This window comes from Mastigoproctus giganteus, chromosome 9 (assembly GCF_048544385.1).
Source record: "Mastigoproctus giganteus isolate SK-2022 chromosome 9, ASM4854438v1, whole genome shotgun sequence".
In the NCBI taxonomy this organism is placed as follows: domain Eukaryota; kingdom Metazoa; phylum Arthropoda; class Arachnida; order Uropygi; family Thelyphonidae; genus Mastigoproctus; species Mastigoproctus giganteus.
The window spans coordinates 194,532,449-194,552,825 of NC_143583.1; the positions used below are offsets into that span (position 1 = coordinate 194,532,449).

The 20,377-nt window shown below is 38.5% G+C and overlaps 1 protein-coding gene across 7 annotated transcripts in view; it reads left to right on the plus strand.

The window, feature by feature from the left end:
• The window catches only part of LOC150080996 (transcription factor AP-2-epsilon-like), a 392,409-nt gene that overhangs the window by 207,468 nt on the left and 164,564 nt on the right, over positions 1–20,377 (plus strand). For all 7 annotated transcript variants that reach the window (XM_090382049.1, XM_090382043.1, XM_090382044.1 and 4 more), the window contains exon 2: positions 3,256–3,756. In XM_090382049.1, the coding sequence (XP_090238175.1) occupies positions 3,256–3,756 (501 nt within the window). The remainder of the gene's footprint in view (positions 1–3,255; positions 3,757–20,377) is intronic.

A 20,377-nucleotide genomic window follows, 5' to 3' on the forward strand; every position in this document is an offset into this window, starting at 1 on the left:
CATTCACCAAATTAGTAACCTTTTAGCCATTGTTTGCAATATATTTTGATTTCGCTCAAATCAATAAGTACATCGTCACTGTTTAATAGCCTTTTCCATTAACTGGCTATTGAACTGTACTCTGCTTTATTTCAGTCCTGTTTTAAATAACATTTTTTTACATTATGAGTATAAATTAATACTGGTTAGGGTTGCTACCTATCCGTGTTTCACTCGGAGACTTAGTTTACACCTTAACCTCCATATTTAAACAGTAATACTCCTGTTTAATCAGAAGGACCAAGAATTGATAATGCACTCTGAGCAGGCTAAAGGCTTTAGTTTCGATGTTGTGCAAAGGACCATAAAATAACAGTATGTTCAGCTCCAAAACCCAAATAATTTAAGTTAACCCCCCAATGTCAAAACTGTTAATTTCCACTGACTATATCACTTCGTGGTGTATTGTCCAAAATTTCATAGAGAATGTCTAAGAGCCTTTCAAACAATAATGAATGTACAAAACAATTTAATGCTTAAAACAATTTTAAAAGAGGTGAAAGAGGAAAAATAGATACCACAGCTGATGGCAAAGATTAAAATCTTATACCAGAAGTAAGAAAAGTGGTAAACCTTCATAGATCGAGAAGACTGTGGGGAAATGTTCCACTGGAAAGCAAACTAAAATGACTGTACTACCTAAAGAGTCATTTACTCCCATTGGACACTGTTAAGTTTCCAAAAATCTGCACAGAACGTCCAGTCAGTTGCCATTCCTATATCAATACTTTTTTTGTGCTCCACCGCTAACAAAACCAAGTGGTAAAGAGATACCTCAAAAACCCAACGTGCCTATTGTAACACAAGAAAAAAAGGATGTCGAAGATACCGGGCGATACAATCTTGGAACTCTTTGCGAATTTAGGCCTGACGTAGCCCAGTGGTCAGGAGCGAGAGTACATAGCACCCGTTCCTTGAGTGGACCGGGGTTCAAGCCCGTGACCACTAAATACGATAAATATTTGTATCGACGATTTATTGTAAACTCTACTGACTTGGTTGTCGTGCCGGAGTATAAAAAGAAAAAGAGAGAGAATGAACAGATGGACACAGGAGAGCATCCATACTTTCCCAAAAAAGAAAGAACCAAAGCTGAGAAAAACATGCCCTCAGCACTTCAGGAGCCGACGGACAGAAAGTGACAAGCACTCAGAACAACTTTACAAAGTCCAAATAATGCCTGAATTCCTACGGTGGAACTGTCATGAATTCCGACGAAATACTGACGAAATTAAGGCCTTCCTCCAGTTTTCTTTTGCTTAAGGAGACATCTCTTAATTCTAAAAGCAGATGAACCCCCCCCAACTCCTTGAATAATATTACTATCATATGTGAGAATAGGACTAGGAATGAACCTTCCCATGCAGCAGCAGTTTTCCTTGTGAGCAACCAGACCTCATTTTAGTTTTGCTGCTGACAACCAACATAGAGGCTGTAGCAATTAGACTCGCAGTTGGGTTTTAACAGTGTGCTGCATCTATTTGCTGTGGAATGGACATCCCCTAGAGCAGTGGTTTTCGACCTTTTTTTTTTTTTTTTTAAATAATGGCACTCTTTAAGTGATTTATTTTATTTTGTGGCACCCCTACTCAATTTTTTGCCTGATAGAGAACCTGGATGATCTTATTATGCAATTGCCATTTCTTGGGGATTTCGATGGACATGCTACCCTGTGGGATAGCATTGATATTAATAGGAGGAAACGTATCATAGAGTATATGCGCACTGACAATTACTTCTCCCTTTTAAATGTGAGAAGTAACACCTTCTTTCCCGAACTTCCCCGAAAGCCAAATAAAACGCTTTGGACGCAAATAATTTCCTGCAATAAATTTGTTACTTAATGGGAGACTGTGTTCCTTTTGGGTTATTCTGGTGGAAGACTGATCAGGCTGACTGGAATGCCTTCCTTCCAACATCTGGCTGCGTTTAATATCACTATAGTCAATCAGGAGCCAATCAATTACATAGTGACGTACATCACAGAAAATATTATCACTGCAATTACAAAATCAACTACCTGGTTTACACCATTTCCAAAAATTTGATGCAGAATCCGCAGCAGCAAAAAGGGCCAAAACAATGCTTAGTGGGTATTCTGAAGATATCCTACTAGAATATCAGCTGCCTATAAGTATTGTAAAGAAATTCCTGTCTATTGAGTATTGGGTTCTGAGGTGGTTGAACAGGATCCATGGAAACCCGTTCACCATCTCAAGATCTATTCTACATGCGAACATGATAACATGGAAAATTAAAATTCTGGAAAAGAATCTGATAACGCTTGCCAAACTATTAACTAATAGATTAATTACCCAACGTTCAAGTAATCATCTTATTTAAGTACCCATCGAAGAAAGCGACATAAACTATGTTATCGGTCAACTCTTACCCATCTTGTCTGCCTTAGAGATATGTTCCCAGCAAACATTATGGTACATTTCAGGCTGCAAACTGACCCCAACAAACTATTGGTGATAAGAAATACAGGAAGAATATCCTGGAAGACCTGCATCGAAGCACCGACCTCCAGTGAATCCTAACTAACACGATCAGGTCGTTCCATCTACCAGTTCATCACATGCCTTCTGCAGAAGCATAAAATTCTCTGTATTTCAAGAATTTGAATGTCTTTTTAATAGATTATGAACTGAATTTATATTGTAAACTTAATCAATTCTCCTGTGTACACATGTTCAAAACTGAGTTTTCTCCCGTGTGTGGGTGTGTTATCAAACGTTATCTATTGTCCTGTTAATGTATGCATTTTTCACTTTTATATACACACTTGTATGTACACTCTTCTAGCCATCCAGCTGTACAGGGGGTGAAATCAAGCTTAAAAAACTGAATAATGATAATAAGTAGCTGATACTCTAGTTCAATACCAAAGCAACCTGTGGGATGGCGCTTAGTGATATGCAAGGGCGGGAGGGGGTAAACGTTTACTAAATATTACGAACTATTATTTCCTGTACTTTAACAAAGGAATGAAAAGTTTGTATATGTAACAGTCATTACTCTCAAATATATATATCTTTTTTTTTTTTTTTTTTTTTTTCCTTCTTCTTTTTTAAATCCTGAGTATCAAATAATGCATTGATCTTACTTAGTGATTATAGAGAATTAGTATTTAGCTTCCTGTACTTCTTTCTTAACCCAAATCTCTTTACACATGCCACTCATCTGACCTCCTTTATTTGCTTTTCTTTTCAGGAGCGACGAGATCTGGTGACGGGGCAGGCAGCGAGCCTTGGGGCCATCACCTGTATCGGCTCCGTGGTATCTACAGCGACTTTCAGCACTACCCCACGCCTCACTCACACTCCCACATCGGCAGAATTCCAGCCCCCTTACTTCCCTCCTCCCTACAACCTGCAACAGCAGCAGCTGGACTTCCCGCATGTGAATGCTGATCCTTACGCCCATCTAACGAACAGCCTTACCGCCACCCCACAACAGTATCATCAGCTGCATGCGCCTCAAAGAACGCACAATGTGCTAGCAACTCGGCGGGAAGACGACCCCCTTCATTTACAGACTAGTATGCATGCAGCTCTTCCGTCATCTTTCGCAGATTCCACCCGGAGGGCCGACCCAACTTATGCCACAGTCCGAAGGCCCGATGTCCTCATGCATGCGGGCCATGGGCTAACCGAACAAGACCTCATTAACCTTCACAACGCTGGCGCCCTCCCCGTCATAGAAGATGGTCAGGTGAGTGTAGAATTCATAATTAAGGGCATTTAAAAATAAAAAAAATAATAAATAAAAGTGACTAAGGCAGATAGACAAGTCATGTTTTCTGATTGCTCTACCATCGCACGAATGAACGACGAACAAATGATCACTCATTCCTCCCTCTCCAATTGTTTGGTGGACTCTTCCACAGAAATCTGTTGTAACGATATCTAATGGATTTATATCATACCAAACAAACTCGACAGGATTTTTCAGCTTTATCACAGAATTTTTTGAGGGTTTTTTTTTTTGGGGGGGGGGAGAAGGAAACGCAAGAACACAACCATATTTCGGAATGACAGACGATGTTTGGAAAAATGTAGACCGATGTGAAAGAGTTAACTTCGACACATTAATCGTAAGTAAAAAGTTGGAGAAAGGAACGATCTGAAGTTGTTTTCCTTACTTCCTCGTCCCTCCCAACCCCGGTGATGACGTTTGTGGCCTTCGGCCACATGGGAAAGTAGACACGGAAGGGATTCCATATATATTCCTAATAAATAATCCCGATCCTTTGGTTAATTTAAAAATTAAATTGGTTGCTGCCAATAGCAACGTATTTCATGAATAATTCTTAATCAATTAAAGCGAATAAAATTTAAAAAACGGCTGCAAAAACTTGTTTTGGAATAGATTCCATTCAAAGCATTCACAACTACTGTATTTATAAGCTTTTGCAAATACACGATATGGGATTTGAAATGGGTCAGGATAGCAGACCAAAGACGATTATCCAAACTCCATAAAGGTAAATATGATCCAGTTATGAGGTCATTAGTTGATCAAAAAAGATACTTTCCATCAAAATTAAATCAGAGATACTGTACCTGATGGTGCAGTGGATATGGTTAGAGCAGTTTAGACATGCACTTCTTATTACTAAACTAAAGAAAAATTCTTGGTATTATAAAAGAACCAGAAGTATAATTATCAATTTCAATTTTTATGTTATGTTTATTTCTTTAATCTTTAATGAAATATATAGACGTCATACTTAAAAAATAAGACTTTTCAAAGGAGTCTCGCGAGATTGTAAAACAGTGCCCCAAAATTCCGTCGTTATTAATTTTCTTGGATAAAAATTACAATCTGTGTCGAGAAAATCTAATACCTTGGATTTATGTCAGTGAATATAAACAGGTGCGAAATTCTCGATTTACAGCAGGAACAAGTCAGTGAAGTGTTGGCAAATTAATTCGGAGTGAAATCTGGTTATGCGTCCAAATAACAAGAGATTCGCTGTGCGAATTCGAAACATGAGAATACTAAATTCACGAATACAGCTTCCATGCTGGTTAAACAACAGTGTACAGTTCAGCTCCTACCAGTTCCACGCCAGAGACTAATATGATAGTTTCCACGTTAAAAATAATAACTTTTTTTTTCGCTTTTACCTAAATCCTAACATTAACAATTACGCATCACCTAGTAAAGTTCTCATTGGTCAACTGCTAAAAAAAATAGTGGTGCTTTGGCAACTAGCCAATGAGGTTTCACTCTCACAAAGTGAAGTATATGTTTGTGAAGATTAAAGTAACAGACTGCAGAGTTCCAGTTTCATATCCGTTAGCAATTAGGTTAGGACGCCTAAGAAGTTTTTTTTTTTTTTTAAGCGTTTGAAACTGTCTTACCGATTTGAGATAAATGAGAATAGGATAACGAAAATAATAACTGAAATTTTTTTTCTTACTTTTTTTCTTTTTCATGTATAATATGTATAAATGCAACTCTAATTTTTGTACGCATCCTAATACATTTAAGTCGTTTAAATTAATTCTTTAGTTTTCAAAGTCATTGATAACCTCCCATTATTTGCCAATCAATTTGAGTATAAACCTTTGCTTCTTTATTTTTCAATTTAACATATAAGATTATAAAAATGTCTGGAAAAGCGCAAAAAAAAAGTGCCAGGAGAAATTCTATTCATGTCAAAAATTATACACTAATCTGCCTTTTGAAAATTTTCACTGATCTTTTCTCATAAAAGGGTGTTTCTGAATCATTTTCTGATGCTGATTTCAAAAATGACTTCCGTTTGTTTCCATCACGTAGAGTTTCTTCAAAAATCACGAAAGAAAGTTTCGATTTTTCACAAATTTTTATTTATTTTACCAGAATTTGTGCACTGAAATTATAACAAAATTCTACTTTTACCAGACTTTCATATTTAATACATTAAAAATGTTTTCAACATGCATTTAAAAGGGCAGTGTGGTAAAATTCCACTAATACTCGCCTCTCATTTTGAAAACAGATCTGCGTTGGGTCAAATTTTTTTTATTTGATATTTTTGCCGATCCTTCTGCTATACTTTACTATTGCTGGAGCCTCTTCATCAACAAGCAATAGTTAGCCATCATGTTGACATTCTACCTCCTCTAATACCTCATCTCCTTGTCTTTAATGTCCTAGTGAAACCTCTTACCCTGCTAACACTTAACTAGATTTTCTGGAAGTAGTCTATGTGGGAGTGTAAAAAATGTACCTTTACACTCATGTTGCAGTCCAGCTTCATGAAGTTTGCTAACATCATTTTAACTATATTCTTGTGGTCTGAATCCTTGTTCCATAAGTTCTCAACAACAGACCTGAAACTAATCCATGCCTGTTTTTCTCTTTATTCATGATTCTCTCATCAGTTGGAGGATTTGTGGTCCAACAAAAATACCTTATTTTGGCTTCTCTTGGGTGATCGATATGAATTTCATACAAAGGTAGTTGAAGCAGGGACCTTCCTGAGGTAAAGCTTTCACAAACTGTTTCATCTGGATTCGTTGTGGCATGAACTCAATGAAGTATCCATAAAGTGCCACAGGAATGGTGATTCGCGTTGATTTAACTGCTTCCCACAGCCTTAGCAATTTGGATGGTTGCGAATCGCTACCCAGAAGAGCTCGTTCCACCTCATCCCACAGGTGCTAAATTGAATTGATTTAATGATTGAGGAGGCCACCGCAGTAGACTGAATTCACTCATGTAACTGGGACTAGTTCTCTACAATTCTGGCCTTGAGGCATGGCCAGAATGGGCTGAACCTATTGAACAGCTTTCAGATAACTTGTGATATTCAAATGTTGCTTCATTGATATCTGGAGGCCCAGCGTGCACGATGAAAAAATTCTTCATACTATTGCTGACTTATAGTTCCTGCTGGTTCACCCTGAAGGGCAAAATTACTGGGGAAGCAGCATGGGTCTGCGGACCCGCCTTTGTCAGGTGTCAATAATGCAGGCTGCTGTTAATGGTGTTGTTGATTATAATCACCATCCCTCACACTAGGAAAAGGCCCGAGTTCGAATCCCGTAAACGACAAAAGGAATTTTTATGGGGCTTGTTTTCACTCTGTGGTTGAGTGAAACCAGAAAAACGGCAAACTGACCAGAGAACACACCAAATATATGGGCATAATAATGTCCATAAATTGCGTATGTGGATGACATTTTTCTCGGGTAACCTTGATATGGCAATTTTTTTTTTTTTTTGTAACCATACACTTTTTTTTTTTTTTTTTTCTTTCTTCTACCTTTGTTCTGGGGTGTCTCTCTCTCTCTCTCTCTCTCCCACCATGTGTGTCTCTTCTTTTTCATGGTGATTCTGATTATTATTCTTTCAATTTTCCTTAAGAGCTTGTTTTGTTTTTTTGTTCAGCATCCATGTTTTTGAGCATAGCTCTGAGTCCATTTCACCGCAGGCAGAATATATTCGTTAAATAGTTTCCTTTTGAGTGACTGGAATGGTTACATCACTGAGTATGCACAAGTTTGTGCAAATGTATCATATTAGTACACAGCTAAACTCTGAATTAGCAATTTTTTGCAAAGGCGGCATAGTTTAAGTTATATCTCATATTGTGAATGCCTTCACAACGAGTTGCCATGATACTGCATTACTTCGAATAAGTAACGCTCCACCTAAGGTGAAGACTTTATTCTCAGCGGATATCACCACCACCACCCAGGCGGCACCGTTTCAGGACTATTTGGCCCTTCTTCGGTGGGTAGGTACCCTAGTGATGTAATGATGGTAAAACAGTTATGAAGTATAACTCCACAATATGAGAGATGCCTGACTGTGTACAAGATGAATTAAGACTAAGATGCAGTAAGGGCTTATGCGTCGGGCTGCAAGAGAATTAATATGATGCATTTGCACTAACTTGTACGTAGTCTAATTCTCTGGCAGCCTGAGGCATAAGCACTTAATGAATCTTAGTCTTAATTCATCTTATACACCATCAGGCATCTCTCATTGTGGAGTTATATTTACCAGTATTGCCATCACTAGGGTACCCACCCACTGAAGAAGGGTTAAATAGCCCTGAAACGGTGCCGTCTGGGTGGTGGTATCCGCTGAGAATAAGTAAAAACAGTCTCTCCTTTGGTGAAGCGTTACTTATTCGAAGTAGTGCGATATCATGGCAACTCGTTGTTGAAGGCAAGGCATTCACAATATGAGATATACGGTAACTTAAAAGATGCCGCCTTTGCAAAACATTGCCAATTCACAGTTTAGCTGTGTACTAATATGATGCATTTGTTACTAACTTGTACGTAGTTTATCTCGATTATTAAGAGACTTTCAAAGATTTTCGTCTAACATTCACATCATTAAATCTAACTATTAAAGGGGGTACAGAAATACTGAGATTCCAGAAAATCCGCGAGGAAGTAGGATAAAATAAGACGAGATGCTGTTCTTGGCACTGTAACCATTCACACAATCTGAATGTATTAGCGTTTCTTTCAAGTACTCGTAAAAATATTAAAAAAGGCTCGGCTGGATCTTAATCATTCATTTGTGTTTATCTACTTTTGTAGATACCAGAGTTTTGATATTTTTTATAGATACCATATCAAGCCATTTAGTTCTAAGACAAAATGGCGTGATACGTTGCGGATATTTCATTACATAGTAGTGCCAATATATGCAACCCCTGTTTATTCTTGTTTACTTATTCCTCTTACTGCTCATGAAGTGGTAATGAACATTTATCTTTACTATTTTTTTTTTTTTTTTTTTAATAATTGCTTATAATATTAGCAATGGCAAATGACGCAAGAAAATAAGTAGTGCTGTAGCACACTCTTGGAGAACACCATGGTTGGAGCCCGTGATTACTAAATACGATTAACGATTGCATTCATGATTTATTGTAAACTCTGACTTGGTGGTCGTGCCGGAGAAGTTTGTCTAGTTCTTCCTTGGAATTATTCAAACTACCATTTCTGCAACACCATGTGGAAGAGTTTGTTCCAGTAATCAATTACTCGCTGGCTGAAGCGCGTAGTTTATTGTTGTACATCTTGAAACCATCCTTCCTCAGTTTCAATTTATGCTCCCTCGTGTGTGCAATCTGCGCAAGAGAAAGGATTCCATCAGCATTGAACTTGCTCAATTCATTCTAAGAATTAAACACCAGTCAGATCTCACAGGTGTGTGGTCTCCAGGCCCTGCAATTTGCAGAACTAAAGCCTTTCTTCAAAAGAGCATCCTTTTATTTCTCCTCACTAATCTCGTTGCCCTTTCACATCCTTCCTAAAATGAGGCTTCCAGACCTGATTGCAGTACTCAAAGATATGGTTTAACCAGATAACTTCATATCTGACTGCATAATTATCCTCAGGTCTTTTTTATTCTTCACAACTCCCAGTGCGGTACCGCACAGTTGGTATATCACTCTAAGATTATTCTTACCCACATGTAGTACCTTTTTACCAATGTTAAACTTCAATTGTCACTTCTCGGCCCATCTGCCTAATTTTTCTAGATCTTGATGCAGTAGCATACCCTGACTATTGTCGTTAACCATCCTGCTAAGTTCGTATCATCTGTAAACTTAAACATTTAAATTTGATACGTCAATATCATTAATAAATATAGAAACACCAATGGGGCGCAGCACCGAACACTGGGCCACTCTACTAATAACATTCGTCTATGAAGAGCAGTGTCCATTAATAACCACTCTATCTTCTTCCACTCAACCATTCCTTTATCCATAACAGTAGCTTGCCCTTAATACCAACATGATACAATTTATACAGCAGTCTTTTATGAGAAACAGTATCAAAAACTTTCTTGAAATCCAAGTATATGATAGAATTATTTTTGCATCTAATTCCTTTGTTACTGCATGATAGTAACCAATCAGATTGGTCAGAGAAGCCCGCTGCATAACAAAACCATGCTGACTGCAGTATAATTCCATTCCTGTTAAAATGGTCCTACATTACTTTAACAAGTGACCCCATTATTTTCCGTGGAACAGAAGTCAAGCTAACAGGTCTGTAATTACTTGTGTTACCCTAGGATCCAGCCTTCTTTGTGAATTGGGGATATTCGCACATCTCGAGTTCATAGGGACCTTCCCTGAATCCAAGAATGCTCAATAAAAGATGATTCAATAAAATCAAACACCCACATCTTCGGTAATGCTGTATCTACTATTTACACAGTGAAGTATTCAACTTTCCTGTAAAACCAGTGATTTATTTCTCTTTCGTATTGGACTTTGATCATTGTCCTCGTTGCCGATACACCATTAAAGCCTAAAGTAACCAGCCAACTCCATCTTACTGGTTTACTCTTTTTTTTTTTTTTTTCGTTTTTATTTTTTATGCCTAGTGATGTTATGAAATGGAACGAAAGTGTGTATTCTTGTACTTGTAACATTATCGTGTTGTCCAATCTTTTGTGCTGATCTCGTGACCAAAGAAAAGTACAGCAACCCGTGAGAACAGATATGATTTAGCTACAGTTCGGCATAAGTTTTCTCCAGTCAGTGTGGAAATAGTCATCTGCATTTGATGACTCTCCAAACAATTCAGTTTCCCACCATCATCTCCATTAATAGCTTGCTTGGTGTTTGCTAAGGAAATGATCATATGCCTTTGTGTTTTCGATTCTGCCCTAAAGGCATGTCATTTGCGTTTCATGTGTATGGCACCGTTCGTTTTGTCGCCAACTTAAATCCACGTGCGAGACATAAAACGAGAAGGTTAGAAAGGTCACGAAGTACATTACAATTCTGTCATGGTTGATACACCTTATTATCAAAGAATTAAGCCTTCCAGGTGGAGCCACAGGTCATAGCTAAGCTTTGTGTCACATAGGAAATGCTCTTGGAGAATAGAATTTGCATAATTATCTACACCACACATAAACCTACATAATTTTTTTTTGATGCTTCGATATGATTTCTTAGAAAGTTAAGGATCCTTATGAGTCTGGTACATTTAGCTGTCTGTGCCCTCTGGTGAGGCCTCCCAAAATTATCTCTTCCATTGTTCAAACGAGTTATGGAAATAAAGCGACGCGTACAGGCATTGCTATCTCTCAGGCGGCATGCTCTCTTCTAAACTCTTCGAGCATCTTCTCAGACATTCGGACGTCACGTGATTCATCAGCAGGCAATAATCTATAATTTTTCAGTAACACCGTCATTGCCAACAAAGGTCAACCACTTGCGTCACATACCACAACAACACTCTCTTCCCGAGAATTTTACGTGTTCGTATATATAAATATCATATAATGTCGTCGTCTGCACGAGCAACTCTGCAACCCTAATTCGGGGCCCCTCGAAATTTGTAGCCAGAGGTACCTGGTAACTACCAGTAGTCCGGTTGGGGCCCCTTTTTCGGTCCGATCATGGGACCTGGAGGACATTTATTGCATGACCGGGATGGGCGAGGTCATCATTCCGACAAGCGCTTCGTGGTATCCGTAGGTATGACACGTGAGGTTATGAAGTTTAACGTAACATGCATTTTTAATAGCTGACACCTCTAAAAGGGTAAAACTTCATCGCCGCAAAATATCATGTAGTCTTCGCACCTGGCGTCTCGGTTTGTTCAAAGAGATGAGACTTAATTTGCAACTAATAAAATAAAAAAAGTATGTAATAAAATCGAAATATGGACAGTGATATGCTGAGCGTCTCAGTCGTTTATTCTTTTTTACCTAGATTAGCATATTCTCTTGATTCTTGTAAGAACAGATATTTAAGGCTCAATCAAATTTCTTGTAATTCGCGAAGAATGCCTTTGTGTGGAGGGAAGAATAGTTTAAAAGACCGGAAACTGGGAATTAACTGGAACTGTTTCATTAGCGTGTTGCAACGATAAACTTTAATCTGTAGCTGGGTCTCCAGTCTAATTAGCGAGAAATCCGTGTAATAGATTGCTAATTTTCAGGTCCATCTCTACCTCTCATCGTTCATCAAATTGTAACGTGCCAAAAGGTGCGTTTGACGAATGTGACACTATCCCATCCATTATACCTGTCTGATCGTTGCAATTCGACCCTTATGGAGATGTTTAGGTCAAATTTTTTCACGAACTTCTTAGAGATGTTATCGGGAGCCAATAAGAAAGCAGAAACGAGGGGAATGGGATTAGCTCGCACGGACGACGTTACCTTGTTTGTGTGTTTATTACTTTTAGACATGATGCGGGATCTCTAGAGAATCTCTCTAGCAACCAGAATAATAAAAGAGATCAATAAAGAGGCTCACGAGTCGCTCAAAAACCCCATTATTACGTCACGAAGACCAGAAATACTCGTCGTTTGTAACATCGCCCATATCCCGAGTTCATCGAAATTCATTCTTCGGTGTTAGTACTTAACAAGCATAGTATTAATGCCACCTCGATGCATGGGAAGTCGTCGAGTAAATAAATGCCTTCTTCGAAGTTTCAGCAGGTGTCAGCTCTCTTCTCCACCTGCGCTCTCTCTCGCCTGCCTTTCCTCAATCCTCCTGCTCTGAACTTGAAGTATAATGGAAAGGTGGGTAGTCGGACGCTGCTAATGAACTTTACCTCTGACGTCATTCATGTATAAAAAAAGCATCCTACGTACGAGTTTTTGTGGTACATGATTGTCCCGGTTTGTTTAATCAAGAAAATCTTCATCAACAGTGTCACTGGTTTGGACATAAATTCAACATGCGAATTAATAGGCATATTTGGATAGAAAACGTTTACTGTGACCCACGCCGGAATTTTTTGACTACGTTATTATTATTTTTTTTTTACCTTATACACCTCCCATCACCTGTTCGCCTTTCTCCTGTTCGTGCAAGTGAACAGTTCAAGTGGGATATTGTTAGATGGAGACACTGGAATCAAACAAGACTAAGTCGTTTAGTGCTGGTTAAAGCGCGCACATAAATTTTATTATTATTATTTTTTTTTTAATTATCGTTCGAAACGTGCAGCAGCGCTCCTGAGCCAATTACCAGTTTACTGTAGAGTCATCGTTCCACTTGTCTTAGTTATCGGTTAGTTACGCCAAGTATCTATTCGAGGTCAACGTCACGAGTAATCGGGAAAAGGCCACTGTTATCTTAACTTCGCTAGCTAAACAACGCCTCTTTCGATTAGAATTTAAAAATTGCTCACTGATGTTACGTTACAGAGTATCCAGTGGAACAGTACGGCAGGTGACTGCTCTTTTCAGCACTCACTATAATATTTTTTTTTCTGTTATTCTACGATTTGTAAATAACTTCTCAAATTACTTGCGAACTTGCAATAGGGCAAGGTAATTTATTGAATATTATCAGTAGACACAAAGCTAAGCGAGGATACTGCGATAGGGACCCCGCAATTTACTTGTAAATTGTTCCAGCTTCGGCCCTGGAAAGTGCTTATGAACCCTAATTATAAGGAGCGCAAAAACTAGCATATTTAAGCGCTTGGGAGAGAGAGTGGTGCACTTTAATAGCTGTGTCGGGTACCCAAGTGCATCGCCCGACCCTAAGTAAACAAATGTAAAATATGCCATAAATGATAAACCGCCTACAAATTTGAACAGTTGGAATGTTCTCGATGAATCTAAGAGGGTTTTTTGTTCCGTGCAAAGGAGTCAAGCCACTCGACAACCAGCAAATAAGAAATAAACTCATCTTGACTAACCCTACTAATTGTAATAAAACAGATTGTTAGCCAATATGTATCTACAAACAGTTGTATTATTTGTACCTTTATATATTACATAGTTTACCCATAAATTTAACTACATAAATCAAGCGTCGGCAACCTTTTTCGAGTGAAGAGCCATTTTTTTTTTTATCTAATAATAAAATAAAAAAAATAAAAAAAACCCCGAAGAACCGCACCTCAGCTCAAGCTGGGGGGGGGGTTAAGAAATGGAAGAGAGTGGGAAGTTGTTTTATTAAAAAATATATTTTTCGAAATATTAATTAATACTGAAAAAACGTAACAAACATCCAATTAGGTACGACTTAATGTGACTTTTGCTGCTGAACTTCTTGAACATCAGGCGAGTATGCCGTAATTTTAATCGTTAAGCGTGCTGAAAGACTCGTATTGTTCAGACGGTTTTTTGAATTAGCCAAACAGTGCAACGAACCTGAGGCTTTTGCTGCACCAGCCAAAAAAAAAATTCTGAATCACCCTGAAACAGAAGTAGAAAGGAATCACCAAGAAAGAGAAGAATAATGATATCCAGCTCAGGGCCGTGGGTGTGCTATATAGTTAATGTTCGAAAATATTTGCTCGCAGAAATATGTCACTTGTAGTGCATGTGGGCTAAAAGTTAGAGCTGCAGGTTGCCGACCCCTGACATAAGTAGTTTAACGGCATCGTTTGATTTTATCTCATATTGTGGCTACCTTCACAACGAGATACCAGGTATTGTACTATTTCGAATAAATAACGCTTCTCTAGTAGAGGAGACTACTGTTATTCTCAGTGGGCACCACCACTCAGACGCGTTTCGGAGCTTGTTAGCTCACCCATCGGTGAGCGGGAAGGTACTCTGATAATGCAGACATGCCATCACGGTTGCGAAGTTAATTCCACAATATGAGAGATGCCAAATGGTGAAGATAATGACGTAACCGAGTGGTCAGGAGCGAGGGTGCATAGCACGCGTTCTTTAAGTGGACCGGGGTTCAAGCCCGTGACTACTAAATACGATAAATATTTGTATTGACGATTTATTGTAAACTCTACTGACTTGGCTGTCGTGCCGGAGTATAAACAGAAAAAAAAATAACATTTTGAAGACTAAATGCACGAGACATATGTTATGGGTTAAATTAACTATATTATATAGTTAATTTATATTATATATTATATTATATAGTTAATTTAATCCATAACATATTATGTCTTGTGCATTTAGTCTTCAAAATATTTGTACCTTTTTGTATATATAAATTTTCGGGCTCAGCCCACATGTACTCTAAATGTAATCCGATGTACATGTACTGTAAACAGTACATCCTTGTGGCACATAGCAGCACGGGGTATTTCCATCTGCAGATAAATAAAGGGATAATAATAATCCCTTTTAGGTTTTAAAAGGGATTTTGATTTCTAGCGAAATTATCACGAATTTGCCATGTCGAGTTTTCCTCCATAAGTTAATGATTGCTGTCTGATGCTAACATTCATTCGTAACGTAGCAGGATTTTATCAGCACTAAAATAATGTGTTGATCTCGGGTATGCAATATCCAAATTTGAAGGAGCGAATTCATAAAAGTGCGAACCCTTGACAAAATATACATACAAAAGCACCTACTGTGGAGTTCCAGAATAAATTTTTCAAATTACGAACCCTACAAAATTTCCACTTCTAGGCTTAGTTTTCTGGGAATAAGTTCGGCCAGTAAATTGTTGTGCGTAATATTCTTTTACGCTAGTCTACCAAGTGTAGAATTCACAAAATTCTGAATATGCATCTTCCGCCCTTCTTCTCATACGGAGAGATAGATATAAACACATAGATTTATCAGTGGTGGAACATCAAGAGGAGAGTCCATTGGAACGACATTGATCGCAATTTCATAAAGAGCACTGGAGTTTGGCAAATGAGAACCATGAAGCGTACGTATGTAATATCCTCAGCATATTGTAAATTTTGTGCAAACCAAGGCCTTTGCACAAAGGGTAGTAGAGCGAGGATGCTGCCGCTGGACTATCCACAAGGGCAGTACAGAAGAAATTATTACGTTTCTTGTGGCAGTTTATTCCCGGATTATTCTAATTATTATCCCTTGTAATTATAGCTTCCTACATATCTCAGACTGTTACTTCTGAGTCTTTCGTGATAGTATATTGGTTCGCCCCTTGTAGCTCGTTTGGAGGAATCTGGATTCTAATCCCGTCGGTGAATTAAGGCCTCTTCAATCGGGATTGTAATTAGGCTAATCTCAAATGGAAGGAGTGTAAACTCCTTCCATTTGAGAAGTTCACGAAGGAATTTCCCCTGGATGGATTTTTCAACACCTGCACACGCACGCACATCAACCTATTAATACAAACTTTTTACATCGTAAAGGCATACATAATACACTGTCACGATATGGCCTAAGATAATGATGCATCGTAAAAACAACCCATCTCTACGTCCTCCTTCAGTATACTGAATTCGTCGATCATTTAAAGAAGTGCGGGTTCGAATCCCACCAGACTAGAATAATTCTTAATGGCCTCTTCAATGGATATGTATACTAGCCTATCTCATGAGAAGGAAATAAGGTTTTGTCCATGGATTATTCAGGATTTTTTAGCCTGCAACTCAGAAAGGTTACATAAACTTTATAGACGCAGCACATGTTTTTAAAAAGTCATATGAATTAGCATTCCATTTGAAATGGCGCACTATGACCGAAGTACAACAGGCAAAAAAATAAAAAGGATGTTCTTTTCGCTTTCACTTGTCAATCCATTATCATTTCTGTTAGGTTCCTCCCAAGATATATCCTGAGTTTTCAGTGGAAATATTTATACCTGCTTTCTTCTTTATATCATATGGTATCATTGTTTATTTTTTCACCTTTCTCAGTTTACTCGCCTCCTCCTTTCCACACCGCAGACTCTGTCCTTCCTGTTAGAATCATATTAAACTATTTCTAGATTGGACAGCAATGTCCAATCTAGAAATAGTTTAGTGAGCATATTCACAACTGATATCTCTGTAGCATAAGTGTTCAACTGGTTGAGTACCTAACTTCTTAATAAGTCCACCACCATTTTTTTAACACTTAGTTTTTCTTGTTCATTCCACTAGTCTCTCTCTATGCCCCCCTACTCCTTCCCCATAGACGGACTCCGTTAATTCAGGTGCCCGTAGCGCAGGCCACTGCTCTGTTTTCTACCTTTAACCGTTAACGCAGACAATCTCGGTCAAGGACGTGTCCGTCACGAGCCTACTTATCTCTCGCAGATGCCTTTTGTCCAACCTCCCCTGATTCTTTCCTCCCTTCATTTAGCGAAAATCGGCCTTTGGTTTCACCCATATCCGGCGTTGCTGTGAATAGTTCGGAGAATTTTGTTGCTCCTTTCCGGCAGAATTAAGTCATTCTTCTTCTCAGGTAGTACAGGTACTGCATGACGCATGCGTGGTGACGTAGGCATTCCTGTATATGAAGATAATGGAAGGGTGACGTCATATGATGTGTGCCTTTGTTTCATAATGCGAACAGCTGAAGGAGTATACAAGTTCCAAGTGCATCTTGATCTCTTTTTCTTTTCCTCCTCTCATTCAACTTGCATCCATCATTATTTTTAATTTCTGATGTTACTGTTCACCAGTTAGCCATTGAACTGGAGTAAAAATTATATTTATAAAACTAGTTTACTAGAATGCACTAAGCTGGAGGAGGTGTACATACGGATTTTTTTATTTATTTTTAATAATAAAAAATATTAAAAATCCACGTTTAATACGATACTTCTGAAACTGGATTTCGAATACACTAAGTCACTTTCGGCCTTTGATCATGTTCTTTGATCAAATAAAGAAACAGTAATATAAATAGAAACTTCTAGCTATCCGTCGGCGTTATTATTTTATATCAAAGAATTAATTGCATAGCCTGTTTATTAGGTATAATAACAAAGAAGCTATGCAAAATGGTGGTTCGGTGGATGCAAAACACCAATGACTGAACATAAAGTGAGTAGTTAAACATTTGTTATATTTTTTATAACACAGTTATAAGAAAATGTAGGGGGATCTCAGAATCAACCATGCACAGTAGACCTATTTACCATGACACATTGTTAATTAAAAAAATAAATGATTCATGAGATACACATAAATCTCAATGAATGTGTTCCGATTGGAGCCGTGGTTCTCAACCGGAGGTACCTCGGACGTTGCATCCAAAATGGCTGGTTTTGATGTGCTTAGTTTTTAGTAAACTATTTATCAGCTTATTTCAAAATCATTGAGATTCTAAATCATTAATATATATGTGTATTTAATATTTCTATTATGAGGAAACAGGGGGTTAGTAGAAGTTCAGACTTACGGCTCAATATCGGATGCGGCAACGCGATTGAAGAGAGTGTTCTCTGTACGCCACTCGGGCGGTTTGTTTAGGCGTTTTATGGCGCATCAGCATCTGAGGCTATATTACGCCAAGTCAAGCTCGGGTGGTGGGGGAGAACAGTTGGACCTGTACTGCTGTGGCTCCCGGTGCAGTTAGTAGAGCGCTTTGAAATCGCGTAGTCGCATCCGATATTTGGACTGTGGGGGATTCCCAGAAACGCTTTGTATTGTATTCCCAGATTCCCAGAAACGCTTTTGTGCTAGAGCGACGTGGTGGTTTTGTCTGCGTAACTCTTTTTTTTTTTTTTTTTTTTCCACACTGTCCAATCATGGATAAATGTTTGGTAAGAGGAACAAAGGAAAGTTAAATACCAAGAGAACAGAAAATCCCGAGAATAGATGCTAAGATGAGTCGAGAACACCTAAGTATGACAGACCAAGTGACGAGTGTGGTCATGACCATTCACCAAGTCCATCTACGAGCAAATCAACTTCAGATAGGAATCAAACAAAACGATGACTTCATCAAAGTGAATATTTGAAATATGGCTTCTATTATTGTGGTGACGAACAGAATCAAATCCCTGTGTCTACTATGTGAACAGAAACTCAGCAATAACTGTATAAAACCTTCTCCGTTGATGACATTTTGAAAGTAATAATCGTGACATGAACGTTTAAGTGTATTGTTTTGTTTTGTTTTTTTTTTTTTTTTTTCGAAGAGAAAAAGAAGTATTACATAAAAAAAAAAAAAAAAAGACTTCATTGGTGAAATATATATATGTATATCGCATTGCTTGTCAAGGAGAGGTCCACACTATTGGCGAAAATTTGATAATGCCATGCGTCATTGACCTATGCAAGACAAACTGCAGCCATTATCAACCCACTGCAGGATGGAACCGTCCTCAACAATTCATTTTGGGGGAAATGGACCATAACTGTTTATGCCAACTTCCAGTAAAGCATATCATCATAGAACGCCGTTATATCTAAGAGAACAGAAAATTGCTTCTAGGAGACCGACAGGACATGGATTAACAATTTTGCTTCCTAAAATTCACCGTCCAGTGCGGGTTGGCAAATCGACCGTATTTAGCAGTCAGGGGCTTGAACCACGGTCTACTCAAGGAGCATTTGCTACCGCACTCCCGCTCCTGACCACTTAGCTACGGAGACAGTATTCGGACCCAACGAATCAGCAAAAATAGAACAGGTGCCGCTCTCTAATATTAGCGTAAAATGAAGAATTTTAATTTTGCTCAGCCTATCTTCTCAATGAACTCATTCGTAGATTTAAGTTGTCTCCTTATTTTACATTGCAACTGGATGAGATCACTGATGTCACAGTAGCCTAGCTGTGCAATTATTCCAATCGAGTTCCATGGGCACAAAAAAGCTGTCAATTTTTTCAAAAATATCAGATCCTGTAGTTGTGGTTTTCAAATCGTCATAGATAAGAATGTCTTCGCACCATTATACTGGTGTCTAATAAATACTAACTGCATAACTAGGATAAGTGTGTTAGTTGTCTGACTTAGCCTAGCTGTGCAGTTAGTATTTATTAAACACCCGTATAATGGTGCGAAGACATTCTTATCTGTGACTATTTGAAATCCACACCTATAGGAGCTGATATTTTTGAAAAAATTGAACCATCGTGACGGTGCGAAGGCTATGTATGGTCCTTCAAGCTGTGCCTGCTACCTGAGAGTCTAAAGCGCTGATGGAACTGATATTCGTATGACAATCAAGTCAAGTGGACCTAATTTCGGCGAAGTCTGGTCGGTCTGCGACAGCAAAATCCTCTGCTTGCACCTTCACGATGGCGGAACTGTTTGTAACCCTGGGTACAACTCCTAGGTGAAATTCGGCACCTAGCATACTGGGGGAACAAGTATTTTCTTTCATCTTCTCACTCTTCAGTCCATGCGCTGTACTATCATCATCAGCCATTTTAAATCCACTGCAGGATGAAGGCCTCTCCAGCAACTTTCCAGTTCCTTCTGTTTTGAGCCCTGGCCATCCATTTACTACCCACAAACTCATGAATTTCATCTATCCATCTCCGCCTTTGTCTTCCAGGTTTTCTTCTAGCTCTTCTTGGGTACCATTCTGTTATTTTCTTAGTCCATCTGTCATCATGTCTTCGAGCTATGTGTCCTGCCCAAGACCATTTTAGTTCTTTAGTTTTGATAAGAATGTCCTTTACCTGAGTTTGCTGCCTAATCCGTGTGTTTCTTTTCTTATCTAACAGTCTGATTCCCAATTTAATTCGTTCCATTCTT